This window comes from Podarcis cretensis, assembly GCF_951804945.1.
Source record: "Podarcis cretensis genome assembly, chromosome: 8".
In the NCBI taxonomy this organism is placed as follows: Eukaryota; Metazoa; Chordata; class Lepidosauria; order Squamata; family Lacertidae; genus Podarcis; species Podarcis cretensis.
This window is the reverse complement of record NC_137177.1, coordinates 93,014,940-93,039,722: the sequence shown is the minus strand read 5'-3', so window position 1 is coordinate 93,039,722 and position 24,783 is coordinate 93,014,940. Positions and strand designations below refer to the sequence as shown.

Sequence of the window (24,783 nt, the reverse complement as noted above, 5' to 3'; positions counted from 1 at the left end):
TCCAAGCTTGCGATGTCTTTTTTGGCCCCCTCCACACCTTGCTCCCTTCACTGAGCTACAATTTCCAGAGTTCCTTAAGGAGCTGAACAGATGGGGAGACCAACACCAACTGGACGCAGGTTCCTCACGCATCTCCTGGCCTGTAGGTGGGCTCGAGAGAAAGACTAGGTGGGGCGCTGGTCCTGAGCCAAAGCGATGTGGGACTTGTGATGTATTGGAGCCATGTCCTCTCTGAGGGGGAGATGGCACCTGCTCCCCACTGCAGGGACAGGACGGACCGCTGGCTTGTGCTTCCACGCTGGTGATGGGAGGGTATTGTCCACTGCGCAGCGGGAAGCAGGTGTGGGTGTGCTGCCCTCCAGCTCCTGCCACCTGAAGCAGCTGCTCCACTTCATCCAACAGCAGGCCTGGGCCCTGTATCTGGGCACCACAAGCTTTTAAAGTGTGGGTTTTTTGGGAGGGGTTATTGGGTTGTTGTTGTTTTTATTTTGTGTATTTTGTGGTTTTATATTCTGATTTTATTCTGTGAACTACCCTGAGAGCTGTGTATATAGGGTGGTATATAAATTCAAACAAGCAAACAAGCTGGGAAAACATGATTGCCAACCAGATCATGATGAATTTCAGTGGCATCACAAGTGAGAGCAGCAGCAGGCTGGTCGATCAGAGCCCAGCGCTTTTACTCCAAAAGCATCCTGCTGACCCCCTTGCCTCTCACCTTGACAGGGATGATCAGGCGGTTCTCCCGGAACGACTGGAACAGGAAGCTGCGCTGCTGGGTGGCCTTCTTGATGGGCACCAGGTTCCCAGAAAGCTCTGTGTGCAGGGGCATCCCCTCCACCACCTGCAGAAACAGGCAGTAAGGTCTCCAAGCCTTTGGAAGGGTTATGCTCCACCTCCAGAAATGGCAGCTCATCATGAAACGCTGTCATGGCACAGGTTTAAGGCCATCCTAGAAGCCATGTTGGGCAGGTACTTTGCTCTGGCATGCTTGTTTTTTAAATCAATCAATCAATCAATCAATCAATCAATAAGGAGGCATTTGAGCAAAACTCCCCCTCCCCAGCAAACCCCTTTAAAATTGTTGAGGGTCTTAGAGGGCCACTAAATAATTTTTCTGCCTGTTGTAGCAATTGTAAAGAAGAAGAGTTTGGATTTGATATCCCGCTTTATCACTACCCGAAGGAGTCTCAAAGCGGCTAACATTCTCCTTTCCCTTCCTCCCCCACAACAAACACTCTGTGAGGTGAGTGGGGCTGAGAGACTTCAAAGAACTGTGACTAGACCAAGGTCACCCAGCAGCTGCATGTGGAGGAGCGGAGACGCAAACCTGGTTCACCAGATTACGAGTCTACCGCTCTTAATTGCATTTTTGCAGACACACTACAAACCATTTGAATGAAGGTCACAAATCACTGTCTGGAAACCACTGCAATGTACAATTCTAATGCTACTAACAATAGGCAAGGGCTATGACAGCACTTAAAAAGCTCCTTCTAAACGGCGGCCTGTCCCTCAGCCAAGAGCTTCAGCAGGGCAGGGCCCCAGGTACCAGGGGAGCTACCTCAATGTCCCGGCTGCGTGCCACTTCAGCGAAGTTTTCATGCTGCTCAAGCGTCTTGTCCACTTTGTCGTCGGTCATGCAGTAGCAGCGCAGGCGGCCCTCGCGGCCCTCGTTCATTTTGGCAAACACCACGAACTTGGCCATGTAGGGCACAGCCGCCAGCTCTTTGTAAAGCAGCGTAGCAAAATGGATGGCTTCGGCTGTGCACGGGCAGTCTGCCAGCCAGAACCTGGGCACATGGAAGAGGAAAGGGGCACATGGAAGAAGCCACAGGCTCACCACCTGGCCGTCTGTGCACGGGCAGTCTGCCAGCCAGAACCTGGGCACATGGAAGAAGCCACAGGCGCACCACCTGGCCGTAACCAGAAATTTAGGAAGCTGAGCTATTTCCCAGACTTTCAACAACAACAACAATTTATTTATACCCCACCCATCCGGCTGGGTTTCCCCAGTCACTCTGGACAGCTCCCAACAGAATATTAAAAGCACGCTAAAACGTCAAACATTAAAAACTTCCCTAAACAGGTCTGCCTCTGGTTAACCTTTTTCTATGTTCCAAAGCTATGCCAGTTTAATTGTCACTTTGAGGTGCAATGCACACAACTCCCCCAAATGGCCCCTCAGGCTCACCTGGCAGAAACATTGGTGGTGAAGTTTGCACACTCGTTGGCATAGACAAGCTTTGTGGTCCCTGTGATGTCCTCCCATTGCGCTGGCGCTGTTCCTCCTGAGACAAGAGAGTGGGGAGAAAGCACACAGGTGTGCACAGGAAGTTTTTGGAGCAGGCCGACTGACCTGGAAGGGCCCTCGCAGCCTTCAGTCCAAAATGCACTTTCCCAGATTTGAGCCGGGAAGGCTGGTCCATTAGGTCCAACCTCACGCTGCTCTCCAACCAGCCCAATGTGTCGCTGGTTGCCAAGCTCCTCTAGCATTGCCTTTGCAGAACTCTGAGGAAGAGGATGGGAAACAAACTAGAGGAAGTTGGGTTTGCCTGGCACTGGCCTGGCTACCTTCCACTTCAGCAGTCCCAGCGGGCCCAAGCCAGCCCTGGACGTGAGCTCTGGGGGCCGGGAGGCTTTAAGCAGAAGCCTGGCTGCACTGATTGGTGGCCCTTAGCCCCAAGAACCTCCTCAGGTGCACAGCACAGTTTTGCATTTGAGTACATTAATTAAAAAGGGGGGGGAAATGAATTTTTCAACACTTGAATGTTCACACAGCACTTAAAATGGAAAAGGCAGAAACCACCGGGGAAGGGGGAGAACTGAGCCAGTGTTTCATTCCGCTGGCATGCTCAGTTTCCACTTCAGCTGCAAAGTCCTGAAGAAAAGGGGCCGGCTCTGCAGTTGGAGAATATTCTGGCTTGTTTTTTTAAAATAATATTTATTACCTTTTCCAACAATTTAAACACTACAAAAAATAAAAACCATACAATACAATACAATACAATACAATACAATACAATACAATACAATACAATACAAATAACACTACATTACACTAACAAAACACTAACATTAAACTAACAAAACAAAACAAACACAATTTAAAACACATCAAATAATTTCAATATCTTATCTTTCATTCCCTTATTTCCGCGACCTCCTCACACCTCCCTTTTTGTATTCCACTTCTATTAATTTTTTCAGCAATTCCTTTCCTTCTTCCTCTATTTTTAATCCTATAATTATCTTAACACATTCTAACCTTATTTTCCCTTTAATACTCTATTAATCTATTTATCCTTAATTCCTTATAACATTTCTACTAAAGCCATATAACTTCATTCCAACATTTTTCTAACATTCATTAATTTTACAGTATTTCCGTAAATAGTCTTTAAACCTTTTCCAGTCTTCTTCCACCGACTCTTCTCCCTGGTCTTGGATTCTGCCAGTTATTTCTGCCAATTCCATGTAGTCCATCAACTTCATCTGCCATTCTTCCCGGGTGGGTAAATCTTGTGTCTTCCAATATTTTGCGATGAGTATTCTTGCTGCTGTTGTTGCATACATAAAAAATGTTCTATCCTTCTTTGGCACCAGTTGGCCGACCATGCCCAGGAGAAAGGCCTCTGGTTTCTTCAGGAAGGTATATTTGAATACCTTTTTCATTTCGTTATAAATCATCTCCCAGAATGTCTTAATCCTTGGGCATGTCCACCAAAGGTGTAAGAATGTACCTTCAATCTCATTACATTTCCAACATTTATTATCGGGCAAATGGTAAATTTTTGCAAGCTTGACTGGTGTCATGTACCACCTGTAAATCATTTTCATTAAGTTTTCTCATAGGGCATTACATGCCGTAAATTTCATACCTGTGGTCCATAACTGTTCCCAGTCAGCCATCATTATGTTATGTCCAACATCTTGTGCCCATTTAATCATAACTGAATATTTCACTTTCTTAACCAATGTTAATCCTGTCTCCTCCTGAAACTTTTCTCTCTCATTCACAGTTAATTTTTTCTCTAAAACCTTAGTTTTCATCTTGTTCAACTTAAAGCCTGCTACCTGTCCAAATTCTTGAATCAGTTCCAATACCCTTTTAGTACTAGATTCTGGCTCCTGTAAAGTCAACACTAAGTCATCAGCAAATGCTTTCAGTTTGTACTGTTTAACTCCCACTTGTATACCTTTAACCTCTTGGTCCTTTCTAATCATATTTAACAAAACCTCAAGGACTGATATAAAGAGCAATGGAGAGATTGGGCAACTTTGTCGTGTCCCTTTCTCAATCTTGAATTCTTCTGTCACCACATTGTTCACAATTAGTTTTGCCTTTTGTTCTGAGTAAATTGCACCTATACCATTTTCAAAACCTTGGCCTACCCCCATCCCCTGTAGATTCTTCTTCATAAAACTCCATGAGATGTTGTCAAAGGCTTTCTCTGCATCCACAAATATCAAAACTGCCTTGGTATTGATATTCACTTGTAATTTTTCTAGAATATTAATTATATTCCTCGTGTTGTCAGACAAGTGTCTGCCCGGGGAAAAGCCCGCTTGGTCTTTATGAATTTCTTCTACTAGAACCTTTTTTAGTCTTTTAGCCAAGATGTCTGCAAAAATTTTGTAATCCACATTGAGCAGCGATATGGGGCGGTAGTTCTTAAGCTGTGTCTTTTCAGTCTCTGTTTTTGGTATAAGTGTAATATAAGCTTCCTTCCACGACTCTGGTGCCTTTCTCCCTTCCAATATTTCGTTACAGACTTCCTTCAATGGTTGTATTAGCCATTCTTTCAAAGATTTGTAATATCTTGAAGTCAAACCATCTGGTCCTGGAGATTTACCTAATTGCATATTCTGGATGGCCCCTTCCACCTCCTGATCCGTTATTTTATAATTCAACATTAGCTGTTTTTCCTGAGAGATTTTGTGTAGTCCGTTTATTTTCAGAAATTGATCGATGTCTATTTCTTTCTGCTTCTCCTGTGTAAAAAGTTGTTTGAAATATCTCTGAAAACACTTCCTGATCTCCACTGGGTTCTGTATATTCTTTCCTTCCACATGCAAATTCGTAATAGTATTCAGTTTTTGTCTTTTTTTCATTTGCCAGGCCAATAATTTTCCACACTTATTTGCTGATTCAAATGTCTTTTGCCTCATCTGTTTGATCTTCCATTCTATTTCCTGATTCATCAACTTTGTATATTGTACTTGGTATAACTTTATCTCTTTCAGAATCTCCTGTGACTTTGGTTTTGCTCTCAGTTTCTTCTCTCCGTCCTCTATTTTTCCCAGGATTTTATCCTTTTTTCATTCTGAGTTCTCTTCTTAATTGCATTCTGTTGTATTCGGAATCCCCTCATAACCATTTTGCTTGCGTCCCAAATTACTCTTTTTTCCACTGTAGTATTCATATTTATTTCAAAATAGTCTCTTAGAGTTTTTTGGGCCTTCTTGGTCACCTCTTCATTCCTAAACAAGGTATCGTTCATCCTCCATCTAAAGGAACCAGTTGGCATCAATTTCTTTTTTTTTTTTTTGATAAATATTTTATTAAGTTTTAGAAAAGACAACAAACATAAGAAAAAACAAGAACAAATACACAAAAATACAAAATTATAAAATACATAAATAATAAAGAAAAAATAGTTTCAAAAAAGAAAAGAAAAACACATTTTAAAAAAAGAGAAAAAACACAAAAATCCCTCTTTTTGCTTCTCATCTTTGATTCACTTATTTTCTTGACTTCCTCACATTTCCCTCTTTTGTATCCCTGTTACAAATTGATTCAGCAAATTCATATCCAATTTATTTGTCTAATTATCCATCCAATCTTATTTTTAACCTCGTTGCTAGAACCCCTTCAGTTCATTTCAATGCCATTAACTTTCAAAAATTTTACAATATTTCTGTAAATAAATTTTAAATTTCTTCCAATCTTCTTCCACCAACTCTTCTCCCTGGTCTCGGAGTCTGCCAGTCATTTCCGCCATCTCCATATAATCTATTACTTGCATCTGCCATTCTTCCAGAGTGGGTAGGTCTTGTGTCTTCCAATGCTTTGCGAAGAGTATTCTTGCTGCTGCTGTTGCATACATAAAAAAATTTCTATCCTTCTTTAACACCAATTGGCCGACTATGCCCAGGAGAAAGGCCTCTGGTTTCTTAGGGAAAGTGTACTTAAGTACCTTTTTTAGTTCATTATATATCGTCTCCCAGAAAGCCTTAATCCTTGGGCACGTCCACCAAAGGTGAAAGAATGTACCTTCTGTTTCTTTACATTTCCAACATTTGTTATCGGGCAAATGATATATTTTTGCAAGCTTGACTGGGGTCATGTACCACCTATACATCATTTTCATAATGTTCTCTCTTAGGGCATTACATGCCGTAAATTTAATCCCGGTGGTCCACAACTTCTCCCAGTCAGCAAACATAATGTTATATCCTATATCTTGTGCCCATTTTATCATAGCTGATTTTACCGTTTCTTCCTCAGTGTTCCATTTCAACAGCAAATTATACATTCTTGATAATGTCTTAGCATTGGGTTCTAACAATTCTGTCTCTAACTTTGATTTTTCCACCTGGAAACCCACTTTTTTATCCTGGTTATAGGCCTCTCTTATTTGAAAATAATGTAGCCAGTCTCGCACCTTATCTTTAAGTTTCTCATAACTCTGCAATTTCAATTTGTCACCTTCCTGTTCCAAAATTTCCCAATATTTTGGCCATTTAGTCTCCATATTAAGTTTTTTCAAAGCTTTTGCTTTCATGGGTGAGAGCCACCTTGGGGTTTTACTTTCCAGGAAATCTTTATATCTCGACCATACATTAAACAATGCTTTCCTGACAATATGGTTTTTAATGGCCTTGTGTACTTTAACCTTGCCATACCACAAATATGCATGCCACCCGAATACATTGTCATAACCTTCAAGATCTAAGATGTCTGTGTTCTCAAGAAGTAGCCATTCCTTCAACCAGCAAAAAGCTGCTGATTCATAGTAAAGTTTCAAATCTGGCAGGGCAAACCCCCCTCTATCTTTAGCATCCGTATCTTAAATTTTATTCTGGGCTTTTTGCCCTGCCAGACAAATCTAGAGATATCTCTTTGCCACCTCTTGAAACAACCCATCTTGTCAATAATTTGCAAAGATTGAAACAAAAACAGCATTCTCGGCAATACATTCATCTTAATAAAGGCAATTCGACCTAGCAAGGAAAGCTTCAAATTCGACCAAATTTCTAGATCTTTTTTCACTTCTGACCAACATATCTCATAGTTATCTTTAAATAAATTAACATTCTTAGAAGTCATATTCACCCCCAGGTATTTTACCTTCTTTACCAATGTTAAATCTGTCTCCTTCTGAAACCTTTCTCTCTCAATTGGCGTCAATTTTTTCTCCAAAACCTTAGTTTTTGACTTATTTAATTTAAATCCTGCCACTTGACCAAATTCCTGGATTAATTCTAGGGCCCTCTTAGTGCTAGCTATTGGCTCCTGTAGTGTCAATACAAGGTCATCTGCAAAGGCTTTAAGGTTATAATGTTTAACTCCGACCTGGATACCCTGTATCAAGTGGTCCCTTCTTATCATGTTTAGCAAAACTTCCAGGACCGAGATAAAAAGCAATGGGGAAATTGGGCAGCCTTGTCGTGTCCCTTTCTCAATCCTAAACTCTTCTGTCACCACATTGTTAACTATCAGTTTGGCCTTTTGCTCGGAAGAAAATCGCACCTATACCGTTTTCAAAATTTTGTCCTACCCCCATCCCCTGAAGATTTTTCTTCATAAAACTCCAAGAAATATTGTCAAAGGCTTTCTCCGCATCTACAAATATCAAAACTGCTTCTGTATTAATGTTCACTTGTAACTTTTCCAGAATGTTAATTACATTCCTCATATTGTCAGATAAATGTCTACCAGGGAGAAAGCCAGCCTGATCTTTATGTATCATTTCAGCTAATACTTTTTTCAATCTTTTAGCTAGAATATCTGCAAAAATTTTGTAATCCACATTAAGCAGGGATATGGGACGGTAGTTCTTAAGCTGTGTCTTCTCAGTCTCAGTTTTCGGTATAAGTGTGATGTAGGCTTCTTGCCACGACTCTGGCGCTTTTCCCCCCTCCATAATTTCATTGCAAACCTCCCTTAGTGGTTGAATTAAGTAGTCTTTCAAGGTTCTATAGTATTTGGAGGTTAATCCATCAGGCCCTGGAGATTTGCCCAATTGCATATTCTGAATGGCACCTTCCACCTCTTGTTCTGTTATTTTGTAATTCAAAAGTAGTTTATTTTCTTGAGAGATTTTTTGTAATCCATTAATTTTCAAAAATTGGTCAATTTCAGTCTCATTCTGTGACCCTTGTGTATAAAGTTGTTTGAAATATCTCTGGAAACAATTTCTTATCTCCTGTGGATTCTGTATATTCTTACCATCAACTTCAAGATTAGTAACGGTGTTTAATTTTTGTCTCTTCTTCAACTGCCATGCTAGCAACTTCCCACATTTATTCGCTGAATCAAAAGTCTTTTGTCTCATCTGTTTAATTTTCCATTCTATCTCTTGGTTTATCATTTTCATGTATTGTACTTGGTAGAGCTTAATTTCTCTTAAGATCTCTTGTGACTTCGGTTTAGATCTAAGTTTCCTCTCTCCTTCTCTTATTTTCCCCAAGATCTTTTCTTTTTTCTCCTCTTGAGTTCTCTTTTTTATTACATTCTGCTGGATCAAAAATCCTCTCATTTCGGCTTTGCTAGCGTCCCAAATTACTCTTTTTTCCACAGAAGTCTTCAAATTTATCTCAAAATAGTCTCTCATAATTTTTTGGGCCTTCTTAATAATTTCCTGGTCTCTAAACAAGGTGTCGTTCATCCTCCATCTGAAGGAGCCAGTCGATATTACTTTCATTTCCATTTTCACAGGGTTATGGTCGGAGCAAGTTTTTGGGCAAATTTCCACTTTTTGAATCTTGGGAACCAGTCCTCTGGTTATCCAGATTTGGTCAATTCTAGTCCAAGTTTTTTGGGCTTCAGAAAAGAAAGTTCCCTCTATACATAGGGGGTTCTTAGTTCTCCAAGTATCAATTAAGTCCATATTGTCTGTCATTTCAAAAAAAGTTTTCGGTAGTCTTCCATCTTTGGTCACCACTTGTCTTTCTGACTTATCCATATTTGTCGAAACCACTCCATTCATATCTCCAAGCATGATAATATTGTGGTCCATAAAGTCCAACAGTGTCTCATGCAGTTTCTTAAAAAATTCTGATTTCCCCTCATTTGGTGTGTATATCCCTACAATCAAAAGTTTCTCTCCTTGAAATTGTATCTCGATTGCCACAAATCTTCCTTGATCATCTTTAAAAACAAATTTAGGTGATAAGCTTTCTTTTGCATAAATCACGACTCCTCTCTTTTTAACTTTGTCTGATGAAGTAAATTCTTGACCTAATCTTTTATTGATTAGAACTTTCCTGTGTGTTCTGGTCACATGAGTTTCTTGCAAACAAATCAAGTCCAATTTCTCCTTTTTCAGCAAATGAAAAATTCTCTTCCTCTTGTCAGGGGAATTCAGCCCTCGGATATTCCAACTTAGTACCTGCAAAGACATTGTGTAGTTATTCTGTTCCTCCAACTGCTCCCAGTAATTGTTCTTGGTCTGTTGGTGGTTTCACTTTCTCTGGTTTATCCAGTCCCAGTGGTAACTTTCCTGTATCCAAAGCTCCTGGCTTTGGTATCTTTGGTTCTCCTTCCTCTGACTCTTTTTGTAGATGTTCCTCGTGGTCTTTCAGAAATCTCACTTTATCTTCCTCTGATCTTATTCTCACCTTTTTCCCTTTGTAGGTAAAAGACAAACCCTGGGGAAACTCCCACCTAAAGATGATGCTATTTCTTCTCAGCAAGTACACTAGGTCTCTGTATTTAGCCCTAAGGTCCAATAGGTGTTTTGGGATGTCTTTAAAAATCTAAATCCTAAAGGAGACCGGTGGGTGGAAGGTATCCAGGTCGGAGCGAAACAATACAAACTGAAAGCATTTGCAGATGACCTAGTTTTGACCCTACAGGAGCCAGAGCCAAGTACCAAAAGGGTATTACAACTGATTTACGAGTTTGGTCGAGTGGCGGGATTTAAACTTAATAAGCAAAAAACTAAGGTCTTGGGAAAAAATTTGACTTCTTCAGAATCAGAAAGGTTTCAGAAAGAGACAGAATTAAATGTGGTTAAAAAAGTGAGATACCTAGGGGTAAATATAACAGCGAAGAACAGGAACTTATTTAAAGACAATTATGAAAAATGTTGGTCTGAAATTAAAAGGGACTTAGATGCTTGGTCAAGACTGAAACTTTCTTTGACAGGACGTATTGCTGCAATTAAGATGAATGTATTGCCAAAAATGTTATTTTTGTTTCAAACTTTGCAGATTGTGGACAAAATGGGGTGTTTTGGGAGGTGGCAGAGAGATATTTCAAGATTTGTCTGGCAGGGCAAAAAGCCCAGAATCAAGTTTAAGATATTAACTGATGCTAAAGAAAGGGGGGGATTTGCCCTGCCAGACCTAGAGTTGTATTATGAATCAGCAGCTTTCTGCTGGTTGAAAGACTGGCTACTTCTTGAGAACACTGATGTTTTAGATTTGGAAGGATTCAACAACGCGTTTGGGTGGCATGCATATCTGTGGTATGACAAGGCTAAAATACATAAGAATTTCAAGAACCATGTTGTCAGAAAAGCAGTATTTAATGTCTGGTTGAAATATAAAGACTTATTGGAAAACAAGACCCCAAGGTGGTTATCACCAATGGAGGCTAAGGCCGTGAAAAAACTCAATATGGAGGCCAAATGGCCGAAATATTGGGAAATAATAGAAAAAGATGGAGATAACTGGAGGTTGCAGAGTATGGATAAAATAAAAGATAAAGTGCGAGATTGGCTACATTATGCTCAGATTAAAGAAGTTTTTAAGTTGGATAAAAAGGTAGGATTCCAGGTGGAAAAATCAAAGTTAGAAACTGAACTGTTAGAACCCAGCTCTAAGATACTTTCAAGAATGTATAATTTGCTGTTAAAATGGAATACACAGGATGAAATGGTCAAATCAGCCATGATAAAATGGGCACAGGACATAGGGTACAACATTATGTTTGCTGACTGGGAAAGGTTATGGACCACAGGTTTGAGATTTACGGCATGTAATGCCTTGAAAGAAAATATTATGAAAATGATATACAGGTGGTACATGACCCCAGTCAAGCTTGCAAAGATATACCATGTGTCTGATAATAAATGTTGGAAGTGTAAAGAAGCTGAAGGAACATTCTTTCACCTCTGGTGGACTTGCCCTAGAGTGAAGGTTTTCTGGGAAATGATGTATAATGAACTGAAAAAGGTATTTAAGTATACCTTCCCTAAGAAACCAGAGGCCTTTCTCTTGGGCATTGTTGGTCAGAGTGTGCAAAAGAAGGATCGAACCTTTTTTATGTACGCTACAACAGCAGCAAGGATACTCATCGCTAAAAGCTGGAAAACTCAAGAATTACCCACACTGGAAGAATGGCAGATGCAACTGATAGACTATATGGAACTGGCGGAGATGACGGGCAGAATCCGAGACCTGGGAGAAGAACTGGTGGAGGAAGACTGGAAGAAATTCAAGGACTATCTACAAAAATATTGTAAATTGTATGATTGTTAAGAAAGATGTAAGATTAGCAAAAACATGGCTTCAACAAACTAGTTATAAAGAATATAAATTTAAATTCAATCGGAGGATGAAAAGATAAATTTGGGATAATTAATATTTTATGATTAAGTTTCAATAAGAGTATGTTAAATCCCAAAATTTGAGACATTAAATATTGGAAAATTATATTATATGAACTAAATCAAGTTAATAATTTGCTGGTAAAATTTATGTTTAGAAAGCAGGAACAAGAGATGTGAGGAAGTCCAAAGTTGAGAATGAAATGTGGATAATGGAAAATATTATGTTATTATGAATGTCTTTTATTGGTTATATAAAATTTAATAAATATTATTAAAAAAAATAAAAAAAAAATCTCAATCCTAGAATCCTCTATCTCCAATGATTTCTTGTAGTGCAGGCCCAATATTTTGTCTCTCTCTTCCTTAGATCTGAGTGTAATCAGGAAGTCTCTTGCTCTATTCTTTTTTCCTTTACCACCTTTACCAAATCTAAAGGCAGTCACTATCTTGAAATCTTTGTCTTGGTCAAGGCTGCAGAATTCTTCAAATTCCTGTGTCAGGAATTCACTCAAATTATTTTCTTCCACTTCTGGGACCGCTCTGATCCTTAGATTGGCCTGTTTATCTCTGAGTTCAAATAAGGACAATTGCGTCTTATGGTCTTCTAGTTGTCTATTTATTGGCTGAATCTTTTCCTCTACTGCCAATACCTTCTCTTTTGCGTCCTCTGCGATCCTTCTTATCAATTTAGATTCCTGCCGCAGCCTATCAATGGCCTGTGTATTAGAACTGATAGTCGTAGTATTTAAGTCAATTTTAGCTGACAGTTTTTCCAATGCTCCAAAAATTTTATCTAATGATGCATTAAGTGTCTCTTCAGAGCCCCCACCTTTTGTCCCAGATTGACCAGTTTCTTCCTTTTCTGTAACTGGAGGGGCTACAATTGATTGTCTTCGCTGCTGCAGCCTGGTTTTTACTCTTGGAGCTTTTTCCTGGGGTTTTTCCTGAGGTTGGAGTTGATCCATTACTTTATCTTCCTCAAGGTCACTCTCACAGTCAGATTCTTTTGTAATGGGAAAAATTTCCTAGCCAGCTGCAATGGAAAATCCCCAGTTATAGCACAGACCTCCTCTAGGGGAGCACCTTGGCAACAATGTTCATTTTAAAATGGCTTACTTCTGTGTTCAGTCAAAGGCAACAGTTGCAAAAGAGTCTCTCAATATATTTCAGTTCAAATACAGAGTAACCATATATTGTAACAATAAATGGTGCAGGGCTTTCCTTACTGTCTCTGGCAGCCCAATAGCAGGGGTTAAGCGGTGGTCTTAATTTCCTCCCTTTTTCCCCCTCAAGCAACAAGTTTCTTCTCTCCCCCCAACTTTGAGGGGGGTTCTTTCTGACAGGCATTGAAATTAAGCTCCTTGTATCTCAACTTTTCCCAGTTCTTAGCTTCAAAAATCTTTGCCTTAATCCTATTTACAAAATCGGAAGACGGACTTCCCTTTTGCGCCTTCCCGCTTCAGAGCCAAATTCAAGTTCGTTGTGCCGATCAAAGGAGGCAAATCCTTTGATCTCCCGTTTTTATCAAGTTCTTACTCACGGGTTGTAGTTTAGAAGTCGAATTTTCAAAGGAAAAAAGGTCAGCGCTCTCTGGCATCAGCTGTGCAGCTTCACTCCGCAGAAGTAGCGATTAACTCTCAGCACCGCGCCACGCACCCCGTCCTGTTCCGGAGCTCTTTTCCGAGCCCCTTTCCAAAACGGGGGGAGCGCAAAGGTGCCCACCGAGTCCCACGGTCGCAGGCTTCACCCGCCTGCAGTTTTTGGAAGGGTCCCCGCTTCGCTGTAGCGGGTAGACCCGATTTCTGCGGAGCTTCCCCTTCTTACTCAGAAGGAGTCCGCCATTGCCGATGGCGCCGCCTCCGGAAGTCAGTTGGCATCAATTTCATTTCCATCTTCATAGCATTATGGTCAGAACAGGTTTTGGGACAGATCTCCACTTTGCTGATCTTCGGAGCCAATCCCCTAGTTACCCAAATTTGATCAATTCTTTTCCATGTCATTTTAGCCGCGGAGAAGAAAGTTCCCTCTCTTCCCATGGGGTTCTTCACTCTCCAAATGTCAACTAAATCCATATTATCAGTCATGTCAAAGAAAGTTTTAGGTAGTCTACCATCTTTGTTGACTACCTGTCTCTGTACCTTGTCCATATTTGTAGACACCACTCCATTCATATCTCCCATCAAGATCATGTTGTAGTCCATATAATCCATCAAAATCTCATGTAGCTTCTTAAAGAACTCCGATTTGCCTTCATTTGGTGCATAAATACCTACAATAAGGAATTTCTCTCCTTGTGATTGAATTTCAATTGCAATAAATCTTCCTTGGTCGTCTTTAAATATGAATTTCGGTGATAGGCTCTCCTTTGCATAAAGGACCACTCCTCTTTTTTTAACTTTATCTGATGAAATAAATTCTTGGCCCAATCTTTTAATACTCAATATCTTCCTATGTAGCCTTATCACATGTGTTTCTTGTAAACAAATCAAGTCCAAATGTTCTTTTTTCAATAAATGAAAAACTCTCCGCCTTTTTTCCGGGGAATTCAGTCCATTCACATTCCAGCTCGAAATCTGCAACGCCATCATGTATTTACGCTGATATTCCTCCAACTGCACCAATGCTTGCTCTTCTTCTGTTGGTGGTAGTGGTGGCACGTTCACTGGGAAATCCAGTCCAAAGGATAATGTTGATATATCCAATATTCCCCTATTTGGTGATCCTCTATCCAATGCTCTTTGCTCTGATCCTCTATCTGATGATCTTCTATCTGTTGCTCTTGACTCTTTTCCAAGTCCTTTCTGCAGATCTTCGTATTCATCCAAAAACTTTACTTTATCTTCTACTGATCTTATTTTTATTTTCCTTCCTTTGAAGCTGAAAGATAGACCTTGGGGAAACTCCCACCTAAAGATAATTTTGTTCCTTCTCAGCAGGGCAACCAGATCTCTGTAGTTAGACCTTAGATCCAGAAGATATTTCGGGACGTCTTTAAAAATTTCCACTCTTGACCGTTGTACTTCTAGGTTCTTCTGATAATGCCAGCCCAAAATTCTATCTCTCTCTTCTTTCGTTCGAAGGGTAATCAAGCAATCTCTTATTCTGTTCTTGTCTTTTTTCCCTCCTCTTCCAAGTCTAAAGGCCCTCACAATTCTAAACTCTTCTTGGCCCAAGTCCAAGTCCCAAAAGTCAGCAAATTCCTGTGTGAGAAAATCTGTCAAACTTTCCTTCTCCAATTCAGGTAGGGCTCTGATCCTCAGATTCGTCTGTTTTTCTTTAAGTTCAATCATAGCAAGCATCAGCTTATGTTCCTCAAGTTGCCTCTGTAGGGCTGGGACTCTCTCTGCCTCAAGTTCTGTTACTTTACATTCAGCAGCAACAGCTTTCTCCCTGGCTTCTTCCGCAGTCTGCCGTATCAAAATAGATTCCTGTATCAATTTCTGGATAGCTTCTGTGTTGATATTTACCTTTTGTCCCAGATTATTTATACTTTCTGTATTTAAGTCAATTTTAGTAGTTGCAGCATCCACTTTCACATTTATCGCATCTGTTTTCTTGTTAAGCTGTTCCAATGAATCATTTATCTTACTTAATGCAATCGCCAAGGCTTCTTCTGTTGACATTCCTCTTGATTTTGAGTGAACTGATATGGAAGCAGCCTCAGAAGGAGCAGGGAGACCTGGTGTTGAGCCTCTCCTGGGTTGCTGCAAAGTCCTCCCAGACCTTAATGTTTTTTCTGCGGTTTGCTGGTCTGTTTTTTCCTTTCCATTTGCCATAACACTTAAAAATTCAAGGTCAATCCCAGAGTCTCACAGTTTTTTATCTTGCAGCTGGAAATTCCCCTAGCCCAGCTCAAAAAACAACCAATTTCAAAAGCTTCCACTAGGAGGAAACAGTTTCTATTTATATTAATCAATATATCAGTCAATAGTGTCCTCTTTTAAGCACAGTTCAAGAAATCCAAAGTTAGTATCAATTTTCAGTTACTTTTACTCCTTTTTAAAAGCAACTGGAGACAGTAGAAACAATGTGTTTCACTTGTAGCTAACTGTCAATAAACGTTCTAAGCGCTGTCAGTGTATATTCCAAAAGACGTCAGTCCTGTTAGCAGCCTGTTTCCAGCGTCTGAGCGGCAGTATTTTAACACTCTTCACTCTCTCCTGCAGGTGTAATTAGTCCACAACTCCCCCCCCCTTCTCCAGCCTCCAAGGGGGGGATTTAATGTTCTTTACAGATGGAAATTCAGTCTTTTACAATAGGCTTTCCAAGACTTCAGCTTGCAGCCTCATTGCTTCAGTCTATTTACAAAAGGGGAAGGCGGACTTCCTGTATTGAACCTCCCCGTTACGATACCAAATTAAACTTTTAAAAATACAGTTCTTCCGCCTCAGCTCTACTCACGGGTAATTACTTTAAAGCCAAATTGTCCACAAGAAAAAGTCAGCGCTCTCTGGCAACAGCTATGCGGCTTCGCTCCGTGGAAGAAGCAGTCGATTCAAAGCACCGCGCCGCTCACCTCACGTCGCTCTGGACCTCCGAAACTGGGTTTCCCCGCGAGTAAGGGAGGCGCAAAAGGTGCCCGCCGAATCCCACGCTCACAGGCTTCTCCCACCTGTGATTTTTTGCGGGTCTCCGCCTTCGCCGTGGCGGCCAGACCCAATTCCCACGGGGCAAATTCCTCCCGATCAGAGGAATTCCGCCATTACCGGAGGCACCAACCCGGAAGTCTCCGCAGTTGGAGAATATTCTGTGAGCTCTGTGTTGATATTTATTTCTAATGTTTACGGAATATATTTATATGCCACCTCTCCAGCCAGTATGGTGTGTAATGGTTAGAATGTCAGCCTAGGACCTGGTAGACCAGGGCTCAAATTCCCACTTGGACATGAAGCTCCCTGGGTGACCTTGGGCCAGTCACTGCCTCTCAGCCAACCTCCCTCACTGGGTTGGCGTAGGGATTAACGGGGTGGGGTGGGGAGAACCACATATGCCACCTTGAGCTCCTTGGAGAAAAAGGGAGGATATAAATGTAACAACAACATTTTATTCCAGTCCACCAAGCGATGCAGGCAGTCACACTGGTTCTTCTTCCAGCACATCCTGGTTCCTTCCTCCCCGTGAGGTTACGCAAGTCACAGGGATGGAGAGATGCACCCAAGCGGCACCCCCCCCTCCACTGCTCACTACCATGCATAATTTCTTGCCAAACCACCAAGCAACCTTCCTCGCTGCTGCTCTGCTGCTCTCCTGAGATCACAGGCATACAGGAAGCTGCCTTGCACTGAGTCCGGCTGTTGGTCCCACCAGCTCTGAACTGCCTACGCTGAGTGGCAAGAGCCTTCCCAGCTCTCCCTGGAGATGCCAAGGATGGAACGTGGGACTATGTGCATGCAAAGCAGATGCTCTGTCACTGAGTTACTGAGGATGAAAATAAAGACAACCACCAGGGAAAGACTGGTCTGATCTCAAGCACCAGTCAGAGAAGCAGCAGCTGCAGGAAGCTTTGCTGTATTTGTTCGTTTCCACAAAGGAGGTCATGGTGTCGTCCTCCCCAGCCCACCCCTCCCCACCTGACCTCACAACAACCCTATGAAGCAGGGGCAAACGAAGGCTAACCGACACCCAGGGTGGGGCATGCGTTGTGCTGCGACATACGATGCATGCATTGCGTTGCTGCATAGGGCACATGTGCGGTGTCACTGTGTACAACGCATGTGTGAGACACCGCCCATGAATTGTACGTAGCGGTTTGCTGCTGGCACCGCCCAAGCGCCGTACAGATGGTGGTGGGATCCTCCGCTTGCGGCTGTAGTGGCACCGGAGGGATCCCACCACCATTCATAAAGTGCTCAAGTGGCGCTGGCGGAAAACTGCTATTTACAGTGCATGTGCGGCGTCACTACGTACAGCGCATGTGCGCGACACCGTGCATGCGTTGTACGTAACGGTTTGCTGCCGGCGCCACTCAAACACCATACGGACAGTGGCAGGATCCTCTGTTGGCAGCTGCGCCCACGGGGTGCCTTGTCAGCCCCCCCAACATGGCACCGCCCCCTGCGACGCCACGGCCGTAAAGTTGCTGAGGCTGAGGGTGTGACTGGTCCCATGGCACCCAGCAAGCTTCACAGCTGAGTGGCCATTTGAAACCTGGGCTCCCAGGTGCTAGTCCAACACTCTAACCATTACTCCACCAGAAAGAACACTCTGTTCCAACTGCCAGCTGCTCTGGGATGGCCGAAGGGAATCTTGCTTTGACCCCCTCCGTCAGCCGCAGAACTGAAGGCTGTTGGGTCATCCTGGCATGTGTGAGTTCAGGGTTCTTTGCGTTATTACCTGTTACTTGTAAGTCGCCTTGAGAATCAATTGATTGCAAGGTAGGGTATGAATCTGCTAAATAAACGAAACAAACACTGGATCCTTTTATAGTTTATGTAGAAGCTTGTTCTTAAACCCAGCAAATCTTAGCACTGTCATTGTGACTTCACTTTATTTCAGACTTAAGATCTTGTCTGGGCTGATCCAAAATTGATGGCGTGGAGATTTGGTGTTGGAAGAATTATGATTAGGAATCTTTTGGCTCAGTTACTTTAAAAAGTTTGCTTCGATTCTGGGGTGTGCAAATTTTTGCTGTTAACTTTGCATTGTTAATAGTAAACTGCTTTATGCATGGAAATGATAATACATAATTACCAAAAAAAATGGATAGGGGGATATTTTCCCAAGTACAAAACAAGAATAAATACCTTGCTGGGAAAATGCATTGCATCTCCAGCACAGAAGACATCCACCTGGGCAGCCACCTGTGGGGGATTCCCTAGCTCAGCCTTTGCCAACCTGGTGCCCTCCAGATGTTTTTGGGCTCTGCTTTCCATTAGCCTCAGGCAGCTCAGCCATACAAGGCCAGGGCCGATGAGAGCTATCATCCAAAAACATCTGTGATGAAAGGACAAGACTCCCCAGAGGCAGAGGGCATAGCTGAGCCCCTGAACTATTAAAAAGAGCCAACCAGCAGACCAAAACTGATGAAGGGCCCCTGAAAGAGCAGCCCGCCCAAGAAAGAGACAACACTAAAAGATTTGCAGTGAGAGCACGAGTGCCAGTGGGGTAGATGAGCTTCCTTGAAACTGCTGCCTGGCTTACCTTTTCCCGCTGCCTCCTCTTTTCCATTCTTAGTGGTACCTGACTCTCCCCCCAACCACCCTTCCCTCTCCCGCATGATGTCCTCCTAAAGCGAGCGCAGAAAGTATTTCCCCTCACTCTACCAATGCTGCCATCAAGGAACATCTTTCTGAAAGCAGAGTGAGCGCAAATCTTCTTGCCCTCACCCTAGGGGTGAAATCACAGGCGGTTGCTGCCAACGGTGGAACATTTGCTCCCTTCCATTGCCTCTCCCACCAAATCCCTGAAATCTCTCTGCCATCCGCTTCAAGCTGCAACTTTGGAACCTACAAAGTGAGCAACAAAATGAAGAGCAGGAGGGAGGCTTGTGCTCCAGCCCCAAAAGACGCCACCAGTTATCTCTACTCACCTATGACACTGCAGAGGAGCCGCAGGCTGGTTGTATCGCCCTCCCCACTGTCCCGGGGGTTCTCCCTCCATGAAGGGGGCAGGGGGATGCGCAGCCCAATGGGGCGGTGGAATTTCCTGCGGCGTGGCTCCACTGTCACTATGGGACTGAATGTTGCCTGGTTCCCCAGAAGTTTTGTCACCAGCTCATCTGGCACCGGCTGCGCCTGCAGGGAGTGTGGGATGTAACATAAGCAGTCAAGTATAACATTTCCTGTTTGACCAGAGTGGACACGCAGGAGAATGTTGCTCCAGCCAGGAGGACTTCCTGTCACGCCTCGTCTGGAGCGTCCTCCCCCTGCGTGTGACCAGGTAGATGGGCGTGACCCTGGCAGGCCCTACAAAGGGGCCAGTCACGCAGCCATTTTCCTCTTCCTCTTGATGCTCTTCCTCTCGACTCTTCTTGATACCTTTTTTGCTGTGTGTGGCTCTCAGCCAGCAGCACATGGGCTCATTCCCCAAAAGAGGGTGAACCCACACATTTCTCTGTATCTGTAACTAAAGCCTGCCTTCAGGATCACACTGTGGACTGTGTGAGTAAACCTTATCATTAGTTTCTTAAAGAAGACTATTGTGTCATTATTGTTTTTAAGAGGGAACGAAAGGGGATTTACCAGGAATAAATCCAGTCTGGACAAGCCAGACTGGATTGCTTAACTCAAGTGATTCTCACAATTCACGGTCCCACAGACGCCGCAGTGGTCCAGTGTGTGTGTGTGTGTGTGCGCATGCGCAAATGCTATTTCCGGTGCTCCTTCCAGTGCGGAGGAGGCGTGCGCAGCTTCCCATTGGCTGCAGGAGCTTCCTGCAACCAATGGGAAGCTGGTCAGTGTCCCGGAAGGCAGTCTGCCGTGAGCAGGTGGCGGGGGTCCATGGGCCGGTTAAACGACCCCCATGGCTGCTTGTGGCCCATGGGCCTTAGGTTGCTGACCCCTGTATTAATCAATATATCCTCTCCTACTGTCCTCAACATTCCCACAGGGAGACATGCCAAAAGGGCCATGCTCCTGGAAGGTGGGCCTTCCTTGCTGCCAGGATGCCAGCCATATGCTCTGCTCTGGCCTCTTTCAAAGGCAACTCCAGAGCCAGACCCCTGAATAACCCGAATGTCCACCAGAGATCTGCAAAAGTGGGAGATCCAGTAAGCAGCCCAGCATTTGTCACTCTGAGGACCAGACTGGACAATGCATTTAGTGTGTGCTTGCACTGAATGGATCTGGTTTTTGTTACTCTGTTAGCGGCTGAGCCCCATGCAGCCACCCAGTCAGGACTTGGTTGCATATGGCAACCAAGTTCCGCCTCCAGCCATGGCAAATCCCACTCAGCCCCTCCTCCGGTTTCTGGTATTTTAAGTGTTTTTACAAAACTATTTTCATTACCTTAAGGTCAAGAAACTTGTTTTGCTAAATAAACAAGTAAGTTGCTGAGGATGCTGAATGATGCTGAAGCACAACTCCAGTTTTTGCCATCCAGCCCTGGCTGCTATTCCTGAAACCCAGCGCTCAGTCAGATCCCTTGCCTCAATGCCTTTCCATTATTCCCTGCCAAAATACAGGCAACCCCCGTTTTGTGTGCGTTCTAAGGACGTGCCACTGTGCACGCATGGGCCATTTTTGGAGCCTGAAGAGGGTGTAACAGGGTGGGGCAGGCTTATGCGTGCTCCATCAACATGCACACTGACCTGGAATGCAACCCCTGCACAAATCGGGGCTTGTCTGTATTCCATATTTTTTGATCGCCTATATTATGTTGCCTATATTATGTGGGACGTGGGTGGCGCTGTGGGTAAAACCTCAGCGCCTAGGACTTGCCAATCGTCAGGTCGGCGGTTTGAATCCCCGCGGTGGGGTGCGCTCCCATTGCTCGGTCCCAGCGCCTGCCAACCTAGCAGTTCGAAAGCACCCCTGGGTGCAAGTAGATAAATAGGGACCGCTTACTAGCGGGAAGGTAAACAGCGTTTCCGTGTGCTGTGCTGGCTCGCCAGATGCAGCTTGTCACGCTGGCCACGTGACCCGGAAGTGTCTGCGGACAGCGGTGGCCCCCGGCCTCTTAAGTGAGATGGGCGCACAACCCTAGAGCCGGACATGACTGGCCCGTACGGGCAGGGGTACCTTTACCTTATGTGCACATATAATTTGCATTGGTTATTTTGGCTGTGTTTGCTTATTACGAAGCCCACCAAGCCTGCTCCCCAAATTCAGAACTACACCCACAAACTCCCATGTCCACACCATTCCTGCTTCAAGTCTCCCTGGACTGCTCTGCTCTAGAGATAGATGCAAGAGACAGGAGGTTGTCCTTGTACCTGCAGAGCTAGCTTGACCTTCTTGGTGACTGCTGTTTCTGGGAATGTGGCCTGGACCAGTGGCACCAACGTGCTCTGCAGACAGCCACCCTCTGGGCCAATCAGGTCACAGTCCTGGGACACGCGAGACATGACCACAAAGTAAAGAGGGAAATCTGTGGTGATGATGCGGCAAATCCTCTTCTTCTCCAGCTCCTCGAGGCTCTCCAGCTCTGTAAGAGTTGGCAGTGGCATAGTAAGATCACACAGCAAGGATTTCCAGAACTGCATATTGCTGATAGTGTGCCACGAGCAATAAATCAATAGAAGAACTAGATTGACCAGTCATGAAAGGCTCAGAACCCTGACCCACAGACCAACAGTTTGACTTAGCATTCACACTCCTTACGACTTCAAATCATTGCAATCAGAATAATTTTTTTAATTTACATTTTCCTTTTGAGTAGAACCACCAGCAGACAGATGAAACTGTACTGGAGGTGAGGGGGATTAATGGCAGCTTAAGAGAGACAGGAACAGCAGCAAAAAATGTCATACCAAAAAATCAGGGAGCATAAAACAGGCACCAGCAACTTGCTAGGTCAAATGTCTGTCAAAACCATCGGAAGGGGACAAAGCTATTTCCCAAGGTAGGGAGCTGGACTTCTTAGGGGTGGCCCCCAAAGGCCTCCTCCCTCATCCCAGAGAAGAGCCTCCCAGCAACCTGCAACACACAAGCAGGCAACTTGAGGGCAAAGGAAGCCTTTTAGGTAGCCTGGTCCTATGTGGTTAGCAGTGGCACAGGAAAGGGGGGTGTGGTGGGTGCAGGCTGCCTCGGGTGTCCTCACTGAGGAGGGTGACAAAATGGCAAACATATGTGTTTTTGAAAAAATAACTTCCACACCCACTGGCCCCCCTTCCTACGCCACTGCAGGAGCCCTCTCCCCTCGAGTGATTTCCAGAAACCAGAAGCATTGCCGCCTCCAACTTCGGAGGCAGAGCACAGCCTTTATGGCTAGTAGCCTTCGACAGCCCTCCCCTCCATGACTCTGCCTAATCCAGAGGCATAGCTGGGTGAGGCGGGGGGCACTGGGGGCCGCACCGTGGGGCCTGCAGCATGCCTGAGCCACGCGTCTCTCCTGAGGGGGAAGCGGTGAGCGAACTGCCTGCAAGCTCAGCGCTGCTTTTTCGAGCAGTGTGGGGCTTGCGCCTGCCCACCGCCTCAGCCGCCCTACAGAGAGGCTCCATGCAGCATGCCCTGCCTTGGCTTGCCCGCCCCCATTGGCGGCCTGCCCTGCCCCCATAGGTGGCTCTCTCCACCCCGTCTGCAGGGTGCGCACACGGCCCCGGGCACCCGAGTGGCTAGCTATGCTATGCTCGGTGGTTAGGGCAGGGGTGGAAAACCTTGGGCCCGGGGGGCAGGCACAAGCAGCCCTCCTGATCTCTCCTCGTGGCCCTTGGAAGTCTCTGTAGCCCCCCCCCCCTTGTTTTTGCCACGTTGGAATGTATCCTTGAAGATAATGCTTCTTGCCTGCCTGAATGGGGGCAGAGCGGGCTGAGAGGGGGCAAAGAAACCAGTTTACTGCACCAAGTTGAAATTCACATTCATTTCTCTGCCTGCTTTTGCCTCTGGCCTCTGGGAGGCTGCCCAGAAGCAAAGGGGGCTGAGGATGGTCCCTCTGCCCCTGAGCTGAGGCCTGGAAACCAGCGAAGCTATTGTCGCTTCCTTGCTCCTTGGGCAGTTTTGAGCCTCTTTCCCAACTGGTTCCCCTGTTCCTGCCAGGCACTCGTACCTTCATCCATGCCATTGAGGACCTGGTCCAAGTAGCTCTCCCCATAGCGGCTGCGGTGCTCCTTCCATATGGATCCATTCTCACTGCGCAGAACCACCAGCTCCCTGTCACCGCGGCCGTGCGAGGCAAAGTGAGGGATCTCCACGATTACAGGGCTGTAGGAGAGTGGAGTGTCAGGGCCCAAAGCGAGTGGCCATTATGCTCACCCAAGAGTTGGGGAGAAGCACCTCTGCTGTGCAACTTTCTCACATAACATCAAATGCCCCACGGGATTGTCGGTGCTGCTGTGCAAGCAGGAGGATATTTTTTCTGCTTGTGTTGGTGGGAATGCTCTGGCATCCAAATTCTGGACAGACAATTTTCAAGAAATCTTTTAAAAGTTAAAATGTCCCACCCAAGCCTCCTCACAACTTGCACTTTCGAACTTGTGGCATGATCAAATGGCAACTTTCCGATCTAAGAAACATCTTCCATGGATGCAGCGAGAACTTCTTTGGCCTGGAAATGGAAGCTTCAATTACAGGACTTAAGCTTCTTGCTGTGGTACAAGAATATGTTGTTGTCCACATTCTGCTTCTTCCATGCCTGGAATGCAGAGAGCCAAGCAGGTTTCCCCGCTCCTCTGAGCAAATGTCAATTCGGAGAAAACCCAAATTGCCATTTGGTCCATTTGCTGAGTACTACGGATCAGTTTTCTCCAGGGGAAAGCAGCAGGAGAAGAGGAAGTGTATGTAGATTCTGGCTAGTGCAGAAAAAATAACTCACAAATTACGTGCTTTTAAAGGTAAGGAATACCTGGAACATTTTTACGCCACTGAGTGGGATTTCATTTCTTATGTGTCAGATTCAGATACACTGAACTTTCCCCCACCATCAAATTGTGATATTTGGCTTTGATTCTATGTTTTGCTTCTTTTACTGTTTTACATTATCTGTTTTCTGTTTCTTTGGAAAATACACACTCTATACTGCTCCTCCTATGTTTTGTAACTTTGATTTCGGGGTTTGGTTGGTTTTGGGTACTCTTGATTTTACATCAATAAAAAACCTTTATAATATTTATTTTTAAGTGTTGTGGAGAACTAGAGTCACAGAGCTGGAGGGACCCTGGAGGTCATTCAAAGTGACACTGCACTTCAGCTGCATCTGGAGGACCACAGGCTCCCCATCCCTGCTCTGCTCCACAGCATCTCTATGCTGAAAGCCATGAACATATAACATACACAGAGAGATAGGATGCTGGGATTTCAGTTTGGATGTGCCCCCAAGCACTGCATTTGAGATTATACGCATTTGGCGCTTAGAGGTACCACGAGGGCTTTGATGTCTTCCTGATGTAGGAACAGCAGGGCCACCC

General features: G+C 44.3%; 1 protein-coding gene and 1 long non-coding RNA gene across 12 annotated transcripts in view; one reads left to right on the top strand and one right to left on the bottom strand.

The window, feature by feature from the left end:
• LOC307223194 overlaps positions 1–24,783 on the top strand; it is a 198,980-nt gene that overhangs the window by 13,227 nt on the left and 160,970 nt on the right. The gene's annotated exons all lie outside the window — the stretch shown is intronic.
• The window catches only part of ANK1 (ankyrin 1), a 207,357-nt gene that overhangs the window by 35,176 nt on the left and 147,398 nt on the right, over positions 1–24,783 (bottom strand). For 8 of the 11 annotated variants that reach the window (XR_013842002.1, XM_079988979.1, XM_079988985.1 and 5 more), the window contains 7 exons: positions 23,427–23,581; positions 21,655–21,866; positions 19,312–19,516; positions 18,117–18,173; positions 2,195–2,291; positions 1,565–1,793; positions 719–844 (listed from right to left, as the gene is read on the bottom strand). Coding sequence is in view for 10 of the 11 variants with exons in the window: in XM_079988979.1 (XP_079845105.1) it covers positions 719–844; positions 1,565–1,793; positions 2,195–2,291; positions 18,117–18,173; positions 19,312–19,516; positions 21,655–21,866; positions 23,427–23,581 (1,081 nt within the window). In the remaining variant the exon portion in view is untranslated. The remainder of the gene's footprint in view (positions 1–718; positions 845–1,564; positions 1,794–2,194; positions 2,292–18,116; positions 18,174–19,311; positions 19,517–21,654; positions 21,867–23,426; positions 23,582–24,783) is intronic. The other 3 variants (XM_079988986.1, XM_079988987.1, XM_079988982.1) reach the window with 2 other exon arrangements.